This window comes from Diabrotica virgifera, chromosome 2, assembly GCF_917563875.1.
Source record: "Diabrotica virgifera virgifera chromosome 2, PGI_DIABVI_V3a".
Classification (NCBI taxonomy): domain Eukaryota; kingdom Metazoa; phylum Arthropoda; class Insecta; order Coleoptera; family Chrysomelidae; genus Diabrotica; species Diabrotica virgifera.
In genome coordinates, this window is record NC_065444.1 from 216,950,936 (window position 1) to 216,969,010 (window position 18,075).

Consider the following 18,075-nt stretch of genomic DNA (forward strand, 5'->3'; position numbering starts at 1 on the left):
AAGAGGGAGTCTACTGTATTTAGATAGAACTTCCAATTGATTTGTTACCATTTCATTAAACTCTCATGTGAAAATCAGACTGGTGTTTATCACCAAATGGGCATTTTAATGAGTGGGACACGAAGAATAGATCAAATGACAGGAATCATGTTGGTTAGTAATAGCAGTCTGATTTTTGCAGGAGAGTTTGATGAAAGGGTAACAAATCAATTGGATGTTCTGTCTGACAAAATACATGGGACATTTTCGTAATCTGACGTTCCAAATTTTTAAACTGTTCCAGTGTCCCCATACATCAAAGTTTGTCCAACTAGACACCATTAAGCTATTAACAAATTTTCAGCTTGCTATCAATTAATTTTTTTGGTACTCGGGATCCAGACCTAATAGGTTTTGTTCATAGTACGATCCAAACGATCAGCAACCGTTGCCAACCATCAGACATATGCGCAGTTAGCATTGGTAGACTACGAACACGCATGTGTCTGATGATTGGCAAGTGTTGCTGATTGTTCTACGAACAAACCTTTCAGTAAGCATAAGTTTGTGATATCCATGGGTAGTAAATAACAGGAGGCAGGATTCGATTTTTAAAACATTTATTTTAGACTCGGAACATAGTCATACCTTATAAATAAATGTATATTATCATTACAAGTTGATACTAATTACAAAAATAAATACACACTTAAAAGACCAATACATAATTACTCATGATGAATAAGTACATTATAATTAAAAATGAATAACCATTTTCATATCGCTGCATCACGAAGTCAAAGCCGTCTTATTATATTTCAGTTCATTTAGAGAGCACAATAAGCACTCTGACCAAACAGTTTCAAGACTCATTAGTTTTTCCATCAGATAATGCACATGTTGTTATCTCCAAACCGTGTAGCTGTAAGGGAGCTCGCACACCAAAGCAATATAGTACATCACATGTGGCATGCATTGTGAAAAGATACGTACTGAGTGTCACATCTGGTTTTCGGTGACTTTTGAGTGACCACTCAGTGCATATCTTTTTGCAATTCATGCCATATGTGATGTAGGATAGTGCTTTGGTGTGCGAGCTCACTAATATCTGTACATGCATTGGGTTCTTCTTCTATCTTGCTTTGGGCATACTCGGCTGCAAACTTCACTATTACCGGCCATACACATAATACAATGTGCATTTGCTATGTCATCATAACTGGCTATCACCCCACCCAAACATTTAGTGATTTAGCAATAGCTTTTTGGGAACCCTTCATCTAAAAAAAATATTTTAGCTTTTTGGCATGTTTCAACTACAAAAATTTATTTTTATTACAGTATTTGCGTTCTTTAGAATGATTGAAAATATTTTATTTAAAATCAGACATTCATAATATAATTTTAGAACAAACAATCATTACTGTTTATGATTATCTTTTCTATCATAGCCATTACATGTCGTCAACCTAATCTGTAAACTGTGTAACTCCATTTATCCAAATTGTACAGGAGACACAAAAAACTATTTTTCTAAATATGACTAATGCGAATACTATGTACCTCCAATTTTAAAAGATAGGATGCTAAAATGGAATATTTTGTAGATACACATATCACTAACATTTGTATATTTTTTAATGAGTACAGTAGGAAAAATGAAAGAATACCCATGAACGAACATATAAAACACGCTGTATTTTCCTGTCACCGTGTCAGACAAAAAATTGGCCAGCGCAAGTACATGTAATAATTATTGTTACATGTACTTGCACAGGACAATTTTCTTTGTGACACGGTGACAGGAAAATACATACAATATGTTCGTTCATGGGTATTCTTTTATTTTTCCGACTGTATTTAATATTGTTTCATACAGATATACAGTAAAACCTCCGTTAACCGAAATAATTGGGGGGAAGTGCGTTTCGGATAACAAGAATTTTGGTTAAAAATAACATTGCTTTTTGTACTCTTCTTGTATCAAATTACATAGTTCTTGGTCAAAGTTGGTATTAAAACATACTATGAGGTGAATTCGTAATGTTTTCTTTATTGTAAAATAGAACAAAACAATAAAATTAAAGAAAATGAACATCTTTGAAATGTTGTAAAAAAAATTTCTGTTCTTTTGACAATTATGTTTTGCAGCTATGTTTATTACTTATATGGACGTTTCGGTTAAACGATGTTTTGGTTAAAAAGGGTTTGGTTAACGGATGTTTTACTGTATGAACGTAAATAAATCTAATATTTAGAACCAATTTATCCAAAAGACACTAATACTGTTACCCATATATTTTTAATGGTGAATAAATAAAATAAAGGCATACCTTTCCAACAATAATATAGAAATCATTAAGAATTTTTACTCCAGCTTTCAAAACAAATCCAGATGTAAAATATTTATGTGCCTGAAGGCTTTTGTATGCTTTCATCTGCTGCTTAGAGTAGTAACTGTGAGCCTCCACCAGATATGTATAAATATCTATAATAGTAATTTGGTGGAATGCACTTTACTGTAAAATCCAATTCTGACTGAATTGTATATGGATCTAAATCTCCAATTATTTTCAGCTTCAATAAATATCTAAAACAAAAGAAATAATGTTATCGCTAGTAGAATTCATCATTATTGATAACAGGGAAAAATTAACAGTAAATAAAAATTGTTTCGCCTACCTTTCTCCAACATCTGGAGTTTCCAATAATAATTTCCTTAAAGAATCACTTTGCATTGTGGTAAAGTTTATAAAGTTCACAAAAAACAGCAAACGAAATCCAAATGAATTAAAAATAAAATACGAGGATAAACAATAAACAATGAAAAATCATTGATGAAACCATAACCTTCAACTGTCATCAATATACGACTAACTTCACAACGGCCCTTAGCTCGGTTCAATTTGATACCACATTGGCGCTGCGATCTTAATCCGAATCGCCAATTACTTTTACACAAGAAATCGAAATCTGCAATAAAACCTGGGGGTTTCTATTTAAGATTTTAAAGTTGCCCCCACCCCACCTCCAAGGGGTGGAGTGGGGGATCGTATTTGATGTCATTGGATAGATTTTTAAAAATTATTGAAAACGTGTTTTTTAGTTTTTTGATCCGATGTTTAGTTCGCGAAATATTCGACCGATCCGCTGCTTTTGGGACACCTTGTATAATCCCTTTTTTGTATTCAGTTTATTTTTGAATTTCTAAAATAATTAAATTCAGTAAATTTTTGAAATATGAAGGAGGATCTGATTATTTACAGCTGACATTTCATCACTATCACCACTTGACTGACACAACATCGCAAAAGCACAGTCCTTTTGTCATTCAAATTTCATTAAACTACTTCACTTGATAGTGGTTCTAGCCATAGAGTTATATATTAGCATAGGGAGAGTGTCATTCAGAGCGAAGTGACGACACCATCTTTTTTATTTGGATTAGTGCTGTTTCACTTTACGCATAGTAAAGATACGACAGTTGTCCTCCCCTTCCGTACCTATACTCACACTTAATGTCATCTTAGTTTCTCGATACAATGTGTTAGAAAGAGATGCCGCAAACCAGTCCATGAGATCTTGTCGTCAGGAAGCGCGGAAGGTAGGCTCACTCTATGTTAATATATACCTCTATGGTTCTAGCTCGACTGACAGAGCAGGTGACCTCATTGCTATGTGCTGTCGACATCGACCGCGACTTAACTAGTAGCATCCACCGCAACCTACACCTCCACCGCGATCCACTTGTTCTGTTCTTACCCTAAGATGGTTTAACGTGTTGCCATTAATTTTGATACCATGACCAATTTGTGGTTTTGAAGAAGTCTAATAGGGCGAGATTAAATAGTTTTAAGACTATTTAACAGTTTAGAATGTTAATCATTCTTAAATAGTTTGTATACTTGACTGAGCAACGATATAGGTCTATAATTCTTTAGGCCACATTTGTTCCATTTTTTGTGTAAGAGTACTACTAGACTGCCGTTCCAATCTTTAGGAATATTGCTATGATGCAGCTCTGTTATGGTCCTTTTCATGACCTTTCATTTTTCAGTGCGTCACAAATGATAGAAAAAAAAAAGGTAAGTCCGTGATAATACACATTTATAACATTTATTCTAACATGACATTTTAGTTAAATCTGACAGTTGTCACATTTTATTTGCAATTTGGTCACAAATCAATTGTGTTTATTGCATTTATAAAATGGTATTTTCTTTGATTTGTATAGTCTTATAAATTGTACAGATTATATTCGTAGATATATTATATAATTCGTAAATAATGTTTTTTCGATTATAGCGCCATCTATCGACAGCCATAATAAATGTTATAAATGTCTGTAATCACCGACGTGCCTTTTTTCTGTCACATACAATTTAATGCGTTAGAAAGAAGAAAAACTGTGACGCGCTGAAAGATGCTCATGAGAAAAAGAATAGTACAGGAACTGTTACTGTCTTGATTGTTTTCAAGAACTCAGCAGTTATGCCGTCGCGCATCGTGTCCTGAAGCTTTATTATTTTTAGCTCTTTTTAGAGATTGCCAGAAAACGACGTATTGAAATACTCCGCTTACCATCCCATCATTGTGAGCTTAATATGGTATGAGTTCATATGGTAACGTTCTTCTTCTTCTAATGCCGACTCCACTAATGAAGGTTGGCTATACTATTGCAAATTCGTCTCTATCTTGGTAAGGGTAACGTCGCTCAAAATAATATAACTTTTATATTATCGGATGATAATATAATCAAACGGAGTAACAGGTTTAGAGGACAAAGATGGTAATATATATGTATATTATTAAAAAATTAACGGATTACCGAAAGATGGCGAAAACATTTTATGGAATTATTAATGGGAGACAACAACGAAATAGATAATGACAGGGAGGAGTACAATTTAAATGAACAAGATGATGATGACATAACATACGAAGAATACAGGGAAGCAATTTTAAAATTAAAAAAAAATGGCAAGGCTGTAGGACACGATAATATTAAGGCTGAGCTAATTAAATATATGGAAGGAGTAGGATTACAATTACTATGGAAGATCATAAGGAGCTGTTGGCATACCGGATGCATACCTAGAGATTGGACTCTTGCAACTATTCTACCATTACACAAAAAAGGTGATAAACATAAGTGTTCTAACTACAGGGGAATATCATTGTTGGTAGTTGCTAGTAAAATCTACGAAATAATACTAGAGAAAAAGCTACGAGAAAATATCGAGGCCACACTGGATGACAGCCAATGCGGCTTTAGACCAGGGCGAGGTACAACCGATCTCATATTCACGGTGAGACAGTTATCAGAAAAAGCCCTCGAGCATAACAGTAAGTTATGTTTCTCTGTTTTGTGGACTTTTAAAAAGCATTTGATCGGGCGCCACGTAATAAGATCTGGGAAAAATTAAACCGTAGAAATGTGAAACCGAAGTTAATCCACGCAATAAAGAGTACTATATACAGTGATGAGCGCACTAATAACCGCCAAAATAACGCAAAAGATGGAAAACATAATTAAGTTGTGAAATAAAAAGAGATGAACCTAGTGGAGGTGTTAAATTTAGCGATAGTAACTTATAGATTGACATTATATTGATTGTTTCCCACCTTTAGACGTATCGGACGAATTTGAGAAATGCCACTGTTACAGTGACAGTTTTAGTTGGCATACTCCTCTGATACGTCTAAAGGTGGGAAACAATCAGTATAATATCAATTTGTATGTTACTATCGCTAAATTTAACAACTCTACTAGTTTTATTTCTTTTTATCTCACAATTTAAAATGTTTTCCATCTTTTGCGCTATTTTGCCGGTTATTAGCACGCTCATCACTGTATAAATGTACACGTAATAATGTAAGAACGAACAATCGCTCATCTCTAGAATTCTACACAAGGACAGGTGTAAGACAAGGTGGTGTTCTGAGTACTTTGTTATTCATCACGCTAATGGACGAAATTGCAAAATAATGTGTATAAACTTCAACAAGTTTACGTGTCAAAGTTGATATACGCCGATGACCTGGTAAGCAAAATCAGAAAAAGACTTGCAAGTGAATGTGAATGTTTGGAATGAAGCTTTTAAGAAATTTGGGATAAAAATAAATATTGAAAAAACAGAAGCTTTAGTAATATCGAAAACTCAAGAAAATATAAATGTAAAGCTGAATAATGAGACCATTACACAAGTAGAGGACTTCAAGTATCTAGGATTAACAATGAATGGACAATGCAATATAGAACCAGAAATAAACAGCAGGGTAATGAGTACAACACAATTATACTATGCACTAAATAAAAGTTTTATTAGGAAGAAAGAAGTAAGCCTGCAAACAAAAATAAAAGTATTTCAAACTGTATACGAGCCGATGCTACTCTACAGTACTGAAACGTGGACAGTGAACGACAACATCCGTAGTAAAATTCAAGCATGCGAAATGCGATATTTACGTGCGGTATCCGGGGTGACCAGACGTGATCGTATAAGAAATGAAGACATACGTGAAAGGTGCGGTATTGGAAGGACCTTATGACAGACTTGAAACGAAATAGTTATCGTGATTCGGACATATGGCGAGAATGAGTGAAGGTAGAACTGTAAAGAGTGTATGGAAAGCGGCATCTGACAACAAACGATGAAGAGGCAGGCCAGCAAGAACGTGGAACGCAAATATTGGAAAGGCTTGCGTAAAAAGAAATATTGGGTGGAGAGAAGCAGAAAGACTAGCTACTGACGGAAAGGCATGGAGACGTCTGATTTCTCCACTTACCTCGACACCGTAAGGTACAAGAGGACGGCTTAAGTAAGTAATTATTATCAGATGATTAATTTTTTTCATAAATTAATATTGGAAGTAACGACAGAAAATTGGAACAGTTGTAATTGAAAAGTTGGAAATATTGGCAGACCAAGAAAAAAATGGTGCGATAATTTAAACAATTTAGGAGGCTAATATTGAAGAAGAAACAGCCTACCTACATACAAGAAAGAAGAAGAAGGAAATATTGTGTATAAAATATGCGATTTAGAAGAAGCACTGCTTGTTGCAGTGTTGTTACACGAAAAAAGACAATTCAATCTAATTTGAAGGCTTGTAACCTTCATTATTTGAAATTAATTCGGACAAAGAAAGAAATTTAATAAAAGGTATGCCTGGGCGTTCTATTTTTTCCATTTACAAATGAAGACATTTATGCGGTATATTTTTCAGAAAAAGAAGAGATGTTTGGTAGGTACATGAATTTAATCTTAGGTACAAGCAATAAGGAGAATTTCATAAATTGTTCCCAGAACTTCTAAGAGATGTATAGACCGTTTCTATACAAATTTTATAATGAATTTAGAAAGTTTTGATGAAACATTTATTTTTAATACGAATGTTCTTATAATCTGATATTTTAATCTAAAATTTTTAGATATATATTTATATTCGCATTGTCGCGACCAGCGATAAATGTAACCTGCTGCGTTCTGAACGCTAAACTAATTATATCGCCGCGATCGCAGCCAGAACGCTGCAAAAATTCCTTTGATCGCGACAAGTATTTGCTGTTTCACTTGTTTGTTTCAGACGAGTAGGCGGAAAACATACCAACGCGATCTCGACGCGATGGCGATCGCGATTCAACTCGCCTCAAGCCAACAAGTGAATCAGCACATACCTGTTGCGATCTACTGGCGATCAAAGGAGTTTGTGCAGCGTTCTGACTGCGATATGAGTAGTTTAGCGTTCAGAACTCAGCAGGTTACATTTAAGCGGAGAACATACCAACGCGATCTCGACGCGATGGCGTCCACGATCGCGATCGCGATACGACTCGTCTCAAACAATCAAGTGGATCCGCACATACTTGTCGCGACCTGTTGGCGATCAAAGGAATTTGTGCAGCGTTCTGACGGCGATCGCGGCGATATAATTAGTTATATCGCCGCGTTATAAGACCTCAGAAGTGGTGCAACGTTTCAAATAGAGAATCGTTGAAAAGCCCTATACCTTTAATTAAATTTCTTTCTTTTTCGGAATTGATTATGTTACATACCTTCGAATTTAATTGAATTGCCTTTAAATGAAGTAAAGAAACACAGACTTACTCACAATCATTTAATAATATGTACTTTGACAAAGTATTATTAAATGATTGTGAGTAAGTCTGTGTTTCTTTACTTCATTTAAAGGCAATTCAATTAAATTCGAAGGTATGTAACATAATCAATTAGTAAAGAAACACAGACTTACTCACAATCATTTAATAATATGTACTTTGACAAAGTATTGTAGCAAAACAATGAGTCACCAGCCGCAAGGCGTAAGCCGAGAAAAGTCTAGATCGAAGCACGCTATACGTGGAACCGATGCGCGGTTGTTGGAAGGTCGCACGATAGTCGGAGAGCTGGCTTAGCCCGGAATGATCGAGAATAACGACTAGGATATATAAGGCATAATTTTTGTGAATAGAGTTTAGTCTTAAGCTAAAGTTTGTAAAGTAAACTTGTATAAATAAATAATAAAGTCGTAAATAAATACCCGAACCGCTAGTTTTATTGTAATTATAAGTAATTACAATAGTCACGTTATATTGGTGTCGGTGTTCGGTAAACTTAGTGCGATATAAATAAGTGAATTACGGAAAGACTTTAAAATACTTTTGGACTTTATTCGTCGGGAATAGTTAAAGTGCGTTGATTGTTCGGTATTCGGAAAGACTTTTAAAAGACATTGTGAAAAGTACGTGTGTGCCGACCAAAGATGTTGCTACAAGAACTGACCATAAAACAGCTCCGTGAACAATTAGAAGAGTACGAATTAGACAGCAGTGGGTGCAAGATAGTCCTACAAGCACGACTCAAGGAAGTCCTCACGAAGAACGGAGATGACCCAGAGATGTTCCACTTCCAGTCAGCAGAGCAAGTAATCTTATCGAAATTAAAAACTGTTTCTGAAACGATCGATGAAACTTGTAGACAAAACAACGAGAAATTTGAAAGTGTTTCTCAAGTAATTAAAGACGTTTGTAGACAGAACAACGAGAAATTTGAAAGTGTTTCTCAAATAATTAAAGACGTTTGTAGACAGAATGACGAGAAATTTTAAGAAGTTTCTAGAACATTCGATAAGATGCAGAAAAGTGTAGAGACCGTAGAAGAAAAGATCAAACAGCTAGAGAGCAGGATAACCGATACAAAAGTACAACCATCAGTTAATGCAGCAGCGTTAGATCCTTTAGTGAAAGATGAACTACCGAGAAACGAAACGTCGCATAATATGAGATTCAAGTTACCACCATTTGATGGAAAGTCCTCTTGGTCCATATATCTTAGACAGTTTGAAGCTATTGCGACCGCCAATCATTGGACCGAACAAGAAAAGGCTGTTTCCTTGACTGCTGCTTTACGAGGTGATGCTGCAGATATATTAAAGTCAATTCCCAAGGGTCAAGAAAATTGTTACCAGACCTTGTTCACTCGTCTAGAAAAACTATGGAGATGCCCATCTACAACAAGTATACAAAGCACAACTGCGAAGTAGAAGTCAACGAGCAAGTGAGAATCTGCAAGAATTTGAAGCAGATGTGGCTCGTGTGGTGCGGTTGGCTTATCCAGAGGTGCCAGACAGCGTTTTAGAAGAAATTGCAGTAGATACCTTCGTCAATGGGCTGAAAGATAATGAACTACAGAGAAGAAGCTTAGAACAGCGACTGGTGAGCTAATTAATACATATGGCGAGGCTAATATGTCAGTATCCATTGGCCAGACCACAGTTGAACATCAAGTATTAATTGCCGAAATCTCCGACGAATTCATATTGGGGATGGACGTACTAAGGAAAGTGGGGGCAATATTAGATGTTCAAAATGGAGTTCTCAAGATCAATGGTGAAGAGTTGCCCTTTCACGACGACAAAGAAGATGTCATCCGCTTACTTACTACATGCGACGTAACCATACCCGGTAATAGTGAGAAAATTCTGATGACCATGCTTGATGGACACTGCCGAGAGGGAAGTTTAAGGATGGTCGAAGATGTGGATAATGTCGAGTTCCTAACGGCGAAAACTTTGGTAAAAGTTCGAGATGTCATCCCTGTAAGAGTTATGAATTTAAGGGAAACTGCTATCAAGTTAAGTAGAGGAGCTTTGATCGGACAGTGTGTTCCCGTGGCTTCAATTTGCTCTGTGAATACCAATGAGAAATCATCGAAGGCGAAGTATCCAAAGGAGCTTGTTGAGATGATCATTGAAAGATGCCAAGATCTTGATCATGAACGAACGGAAAAAGTGACGTCTATGCTGATAGAGTATCAAGATGTTTTTGCTATTGATAAGAAGGATAAGGGCAAAACAAGCATAGTTACGCATAAAATAAATACCGGAGACGCTCAGCCAATCAGACAACGGCCTAGACGACTTCCATTTGCGAAAAGAGATGAAGCCGAAGAGATTATCAAGGATATGGACAAACAAGGGGTAATTGAACCATCGAACAGTCCATGGACATCACCAGTAGTTCTGGTAAAGAAGAAAGATGGTTCAACGCGTTTTTGTATCGACTACCGCCAGCTCAATGCGGTAACAAAAAAAGATAGTTATCCTTTGCCCAGAAAAGACGATACATTGGATACTCTCTCCGGTTCTCGTTGGTTTTCCACACTCGATTTAAAAAGTGGATATTGGCAAGTAGACATGGAGCCAGCCGATCGGGAGAAAACCGCATTTTCGATAGGATCAGGGCTTTGGCAGTTTACGGCTATGCCGTTTGGTTTATGTAATGCCCCTGCCACATTTGAAAGATTAATGGAGGCAGTTTTAAGAGGTCTAACGTGGAAAACATGCCTGGTTTACTTAGATGATGTAATCGTGGTTGGAAGGTCCTTTGATGAACATGCCAAGAATCTAATAGAAGTCTTTCAACGATTGAGGGCAGCGAACTTGAAGTTAAGTCCGAAGAAATGTCACATGTTTCGACGAGAAGTTAAGTACCTAGGACATATTGTATCGAGTAATGGTGTAACAGCTGATCCTGAAAAGATTGAAGCAATTAAAGATTGGCCAGTACCAAAAGATAAACATGAAATTAGAAGTTTCCTTGGCTTATGTACATATTACCGACGATTTGTCAAAGGATTTGCCAATATCTCCAAGCCCCTAACAAAGTTGACGGAGGAGGGCAAAGAATATACATGGAGTGAAGAGTGCCAAAAAGCTTTCGAACAACTACAAATGGCTCTGATCAGTGCACCGATATTAAGCTACCCGGGACAGGCAGGAAAATTTGTTTTGGATACCGATGCTAGCAACAGTGCCATAGGAGCTGTTCTCTCCCAAATCCAGGATGGACAGGAAAAAGTCATCGCTTATTTCAGCAAACTCCTGTCGAAACCAGAAAGAAACTATTGCGTTACCAGAAGAGAACTGCTGGGTGTAGTGAAGGCTTGCGAACATTTCCATAAATACTTGTATGGCAGAAAGTTCCTTCTTCGCACCGATCACGCTGCTCTAAAATGGCTCATACAATTCCGTAATCCAGAGGGCCAGATGGCAAGATGGTTAGAACGATTACAAGAATATGATTACGATATAGAACACAGGGCCGGAAGAGTTCATTCAAATGCTGATGCCCTTTCGAGACGACCATGCAGTGCAAATTGTAATCACTGTGCCAAATTAGAGGAACGATTTTGCCCCGTGAGACGAACCACCGTAATTAATGAGCAATGGCAGCCCCACCAGTTACAAGATGCCCAGGAGGATGATCCATGTATAAAAAGAGTATTGGATTGGATGCGGAAAGGTGAGAGACCTAGTTGGCAGAACATTAGCGCATGTAGTCCAGAAGTCAAGGCCTACTGGAGCCAATGGAATTGCCTGGTACTAAAAGATGATCTTCTGTACAGAACCTTTGAGAACGATGATGGTACAGAATCGAAGCTTCAGTTGATTGTACCTAAAAGTAAAGTGTCAGAAGTATTGCGTCAGTTGCATGACGGTACATCAGGTGGACACTTTGGTATTACGAAGACTCTGCAAAAGGTTCGAGAACGGTTCTATTGGGTGAACTGTAAAGATGATGTAAGAAGATGGTGCCGGAAATGTGAACTGTGTGCATCCGGTAATGGTCCAGTTGGTAAAAAGAGAGCACCCATGAGACAGTACAATGTTGGCAGTCCTCTGGAAAGAGTAGCAATCGACATTGCAGGTCCATTTCCAGAAACCGATGCTGGAAATAAATACATCCTGGTAGCCATGGATTATTTTACGAAATGGACCGAGGCCTATGCATTACCGAATCAAGAAGCTGCTACCGTTGCAGAGGTACTTGTTAGAGAATTCTTCAGCCGATTTGGTGTTCCCTTGGAGATCCACTCCGACCAAGGGCGAAACTTTGAGTCAGCTCTTTTCCAAAACGTTTGTAAATTGATTGGTGCCAATAAGACCAGAACAACACCCCTGCATCCTCAATCAGATGGGATGGTCGAGAGGATGAACCGAACGATGGGTAAACACTTGTCCAAAGTTGTATCTGAACATCAGTGAGATTGGGACCAACACATTCATTTATTCCTGATGGCCTACCGCTCGGCCGTAAATGAAACTACAGGTCAAACTCCAACCTGCCTGATGTTGGGTCGTGAAGTTCGTTTGCCCTGCGACCTAGAGTTTGGCTGCAGACCTTCCGAGGAACATGTTGCAGGCGAAGAATACGTCGACCGCCTGAAGTTACGAATGAACAACATTCATGAATTTGCCCGACAACACATCCAGATAGCCAGTGACAGAATGAAAGATCAATATGATTCTCGATGCAAGAATGAAAGCTTCGAAATAGGTGATCTTGTCTGGCTTTATAATCCACAACGTCGTCGCGGCTTGTGTCCTAAACTACAAAGACAATGGGAAGGTCCGTATGAAGTTAAGAAGAAAATAAATGACGTAATATACAGAATTAAGAAGTTGCCAAACGGTAAACCAAAAGTTATTCACATAAATCGTCTTGCACCATATGCTGGCTCCAATGAAACAGAAGAAGCCCGAGTCCTCCAACAGGAAATGAAAGATGCCGCACAGCCAAGTTTTAAGGAATTTATGTCAAATTACGCAGAAAGAAAGAGTGCTAGATTCGGCGTGACCACAGAAGTTCAGCAAGATCTGTTTGGTGTTCCAGAAAACGTCTCTCTAGCCCACTGTGTTGCCCAAGACCTCGAGATGACTAAAGGAATCTCGTCCGTATTCAATAGAAAGTTCGGCCGCCTGGACGAGTTAAGAAATCAGCAGCCTAAAATTGGAAGAGTACTGCGATTGGAAGATGGTCCTCGATCTTTGCTGTATATGGTGACCAGGAAGTCTTATACGGACACGCCAAGCTATGAGAACATATGGTGTGCTCTAAGTAATTTGAAGAAAATCGTGTGTAATTATGACATCAAAGATTTGGCTTTACCAAAAATAGGCCATGCAGTAGAAAATCTGGATTGGAAGATTGTGAGAAGCATGCTTGAAGTGGTCTTCAGAGAAACTGGCGTACGAATTACTGTGTGTTGCATGAACCCGAAGATGTCGGATCCTTCAAAGACAGTAGACTGTTATTTCTTCTTGAAGGGTGTATGCAAAGCTGGAGAGTCGTGTAGATTCCGCCATCCTGGGCCTTCATCTAGAGTTGCTGATCGGGACGCTCAGATCTTAAGAGGGGAGCAATGTAGCAAAACAATGAGTCACCAGCCGCAAGGCGTAAGCCGAGAAAAGTCTAGATCGAAGCACGCTATACGTGGAACCGATGCGCGGTTGTTGGAAGGTCACACGATAGTCGGAGAGCTGGCTTAGCCCGGAATGATCGAGAATAACGACTAGGATATATAAGGCATAATTTTTGTGAATAGAGTTTAGTCTTAAGCTAAAGTTTGTAAAGTAAACTTGTATAAATAAATAATAAAGTCGTAAATAAATACCCGAACCGCTAGTTTTATTGTAATTATAAGTAATTACAATTGTCACGTTATAGTATTATTAAATAATTGTGAGTAAGTCTGTGTTTCTTTACTTCATTTAATATGGAGGTACTTCATACTCACCTATGCAACCCATTCAATATTTGAATTGCCTTTCTTCATCCAACAATACTGCAACAAGCAATGCTTCTTCTTCTTGTAAATCGCACATTGTATGTACTATAATATATCTCCAACTGTATTATTGAATAATAAGCTTTAAGCGGAGAACACATCTAAGCGACCACGATCGCGATCGCGTCCACGATCGCGATGGCGATCTCGGTTTCTGTAGACAGCGAACACATCGGTGCGATAGCGACCTGCGATTTCATTAGTATAAAATTATTCAATAATACAGTTGGAGATATATTATAGTACATACAATGTGCGATTTACAAGAAGAAGAAGCATTGCTTGTTGCAGCATTGTTGGATGAAGAAAGACAATTCAATCAAATTCGAAGGTATGTAACATAATCAATTCCGAAAAAGAAAGAAATTTAATTAAAGGTATAGGGCTTTTCAACGATTCTCATTTGTTTCGAGCTTCTATCATATGTCGTATATTAATATTATACACGGATTATACGTCATATGACAGAAGCTCGAAACAAATGAGAATCGTTGAAAAGTCCTATCCGAAGGCGTTCTATTTTTTTCCATTTAAATATGCAGTTATTTAGGTAGTTTATTTTGCAGAAAAAGAAGAGATGTTTGGGTACATGATATTAACCTGAAGCGGAAGCAACAAGGAGAATTTCATAAATTGTACCCGGAACTTCGCAGAGATGAGAACCGTTTCTATACATATTACAAAATGAATTTTGAAAGTTTTGATGAAATTTTAGATCTGATAAAAAATGACATCACCCAACAACAAACAAATTTTAGGGAACCAACAGAACGACTAGCTGTTACTTTAAGGTACTACAAAATTCTGCATGCTTTTTCGTTGCAAATCAATGTTATAGAGTATATAGTGTATCAATGATTAATAATATGTAGATAATAAGCATATTTTTTATTTATTCATACAAAATACGTTAAACAAATAATTCGAATATATCAAATCTAGAAGGAGAGAAAATAATTTTTACAAGAAAACTTATATAAAAATAAAGATATTTATATTTTTGTAATTCTGCGAACAAAATTCTCATACCATTGTGCAGAAGAATGGCTGTTACTAGAATCATCTTGTCTTTCATTGTAAATATGTTGTTCATCGTTTGGTGAATGAAGAGGTAAATTGGAGGATAAAGGAGATGAGCTGAAGGAATTACTTGTTCCTGGTCGCATTTCTGCTTGCTGAGATAACTCCTCTTCCATTATTAATTTAGCTATCTGATATTTGATGAGCGTCTGACGTGGTGATAGTTTTTTAACGCTCGCTGAGTAACCCCGAAATACTAGATCTATTTCGTCAGCACTTTCCTCACAATTACTGTGCCGTTTATTTAAAAAAGATATAACTTTATCAACTGAAGAGTATTGAATGTCTTGCGAAAGTTTTCTTTTGGTACGTAACTTTTCTATTTTTTTGTTTTGCTCGTGGATCATCTCAATCGATAAGTTTTCTTTCGTTAGAGAAGCCTCGTTCTTCTGCGTAGAGACTTCTTCATTAAGTAGTTCCAGTGATTCTGAAAGCCCAGGATCTGAGACATTGGACTCTCTTTGAGCAAACTGCAGGAAGGGTCGGAAAGCTTCCATATGTTGCCCAAGGCCAGGATTTGTAGCGGGTAGTAGTCTTCGCCTGCTGTCCAGTTCTAGTCTTTTCAGAACGGAGGTATTTTGCATAACAGTCTCTCAAATTCTTCCCGCGTTTCTTCAGATCTTCACCTGTAAAAAATTAAAATAGGTGATTAATTAAAAATATTCTTCGGTAGTAAATTGGAAAAAATTTTAATAAACAAAAACGTGATAAAAAATATTTGAAATTTGAAAAAAATATTTTTTTTAGATTTTTAGCTACCGGAGATTCATACAAAACGATTGGGCACAGCTTTCGGTTAGGATTTTCAACCGTTGCAACTATTGTGGATGAAACATCTGAAGCTATATGGAACCGGTTACAACCGATTTATATGCCAGAGCCAACAGAAGAAATATGGGAAAAATCAATCCTAGGCTTCAAAAATGTATGGCAGTTCCCCAATTGTTTAGGAAGCATAGATGGCAAACACGTGACCATCAAATGTCTCCAGAAGAGTGGATCAAATTACTTTTCCTATTTAAAAAACTTTTCCATAGTTCTTATGGCAATTGTTGACCCCGAATATAAATTTATTTGTATAGATGTAGGTGGTTATGGTAAAAATAGTGACGGTGGTATTTTTGAGACATCGGCTATGGGCAGAAAATTTGCAAATGAAACCATGAATATACCACCCAACAGACCATTAGCTGATGAAAATGAAGAGATTCCATGTGTATTAATTGGCGATGAAGCTTTTACACTAAGCCCTTACTTAATGAGGCCATTTCCTTATAGATAGGCACGAAATGACAACAGCAAAGAGAGATTTAATTATCATCTATGCAGAGCCCGACGCGTAGTGGAAAATGCCTTTGGAATATTGGCACATAAATGGCGTCTATTTTTTAGACCACTAGAAGTTAAAGTTCAAACAGCTACAAAACTTGTGAAAGCAGCATGCGTATTGCACAATTTGCTGCGCACAAGAAACACTGACGAGCAATTTTTGCATTTACAAGAAAACTGTAATATTCCATTACCATTAGTTGATAATTTGGCGGTTGACGGAAGAAGAGCAGTAAACGAAGCTTTTAAAATACGTGAAAAATTCGTTACTTATTTTATTAATTTATATTTCCAAACAAATAAAAAACAGTACTTACCTTTTATATTTAATTCATTTCCAATCTGATCCCAAATTTTATTTTTAATACGCACGTTCTTATAATCTGGGTGGGACATGTCGAACAATATATCATGTTTTTTTACAATTTTAATAAGTTTTTCGATATTAATTTTATTTGAAACGTTGCACCACTGCTGAGTTCTGAACGCTAACTAATTATATCGCCGCGATCGCCGTCAGAACGCTGCACAAATTCCTTTGATCGCCAACAGGTTGCGACAAGTATGTGCGGATCCACTTGATTGTTTGAGACGAGTCGTATCGCGATCGCGATCGTGAACGCCATCGCGTCGAGATCGCGTTGGTATGTTCTCCGCTTTAAATCGCGATCGCCATCGTGAACGCCAATAGAGCCTATAGTAATGTCTCTTACAGCGGAAGATATAACTAACAAGTATAACTAAAATTTTATTTTCCTCTATTGGTTATTCTGTCGTGCTTAGCGAAAACGCCGTATCTGCAAAAATCTAAAAAAATTAGATTTATACATTTTTCTAACCCAAATGTGCATATCTATCTTATTTGCTTACTAAAAATGACGTAAGTTAAGCCAAAATACATTAAACATAACGCATTTTATGCCGTATCTGCAAAAATGTTCATGGATACTTAGAATAAATGCGTCATCTGAAAAATACTTAGAAAAAACGCCGTATTTAAAGGTCACTTGCCGCGTTTATCCTAAGCAGGCACTAGATGCGGCGTTCTGCCGAAGCACTTGACAGATTTTTACAGCATGTGTAAAATTTTTAATAAGGTTAGTTTGTTGCCATTTTAATGCCAAGTTAATACTGCAGAAGGCTATTTTTCTTTATCAATAGAAAATCTAAACACATATGTTTTGTTGGTGATCAAGAAATAATGTTTGGTTCTAAAAACAATGCGGTACTACTAAGTGAGACAAATACTTCCACTAAATGTCAAGTTTCCTGAGGTATAGCGGAGTTTCCTATGTGTATGTATATTGTTGTTGATGCGATATTGTATTATTATGTTACATCAGGCATTTTAAACAGTGCAAATTTTATAAAGTTTGTTCGAAATACGAATTTTGGTACGAAGTATTTTGATCGCCGTACTTGATCGTAAATGTTAATCGTTTCTGGAGTGTTTTTAATTTTAAAATGCAAGCAAACGCCCCTTAGCGGCAAACTTATTAATTCCAAAATTATTTCCAGCACTTTTTTTGTCCATTTTCATGACACACTTTTGTAA

At 36.9% G+C, this 18,075-nt stretch overlaps 1 protein-coding gene and 1 long non-coding RNA gene across 2 annotated transcripts; one reads left to right on the forward strand and one right to left on the reverse strand.

Annotated features, from left to right (window-relative positions):
• Positions 1 to 582: 582 nt before the first annotated feature.
• LOC114333975 (uncharacterized) lies at positions 583 to 2,810 on the reverse strand. Its single transcript, XR_003653042.2, has 3 exons — positions 2,662 to 2,810; positions 2,313 to 2,569; positions 583 to 1,259 (listed from the first exon to the last, which is right to left on the reverse strand). It is a non-coding gene; the product is annotated as an uncharacterized LOC114333975 (long non-coding RNA).
• An 11,552-nt stretch (positions 2,811 to 14,362) lies between these two features.
• LOC126880922 (uncharacterized) lies at positions 14,363 to 16,866 on the forward strand. The gene is made up of 4 exons (XM_050644998.1): positions 14,363 to 14,442; positions 14,678 to 14,902; positions 15,939 to 16,407; positions 16,474 to 16,866. Exons 1-4 carry the CDS (start codon positions 14,363 to 14,365, stop codon positions 16,864 to 16,866), a joined length of 1,167 nt encoding a protein of 388 aa, XP_050500955.1.
• Positions 16,867 to 18,075: the final 1,209 nt, after the last annotated feature.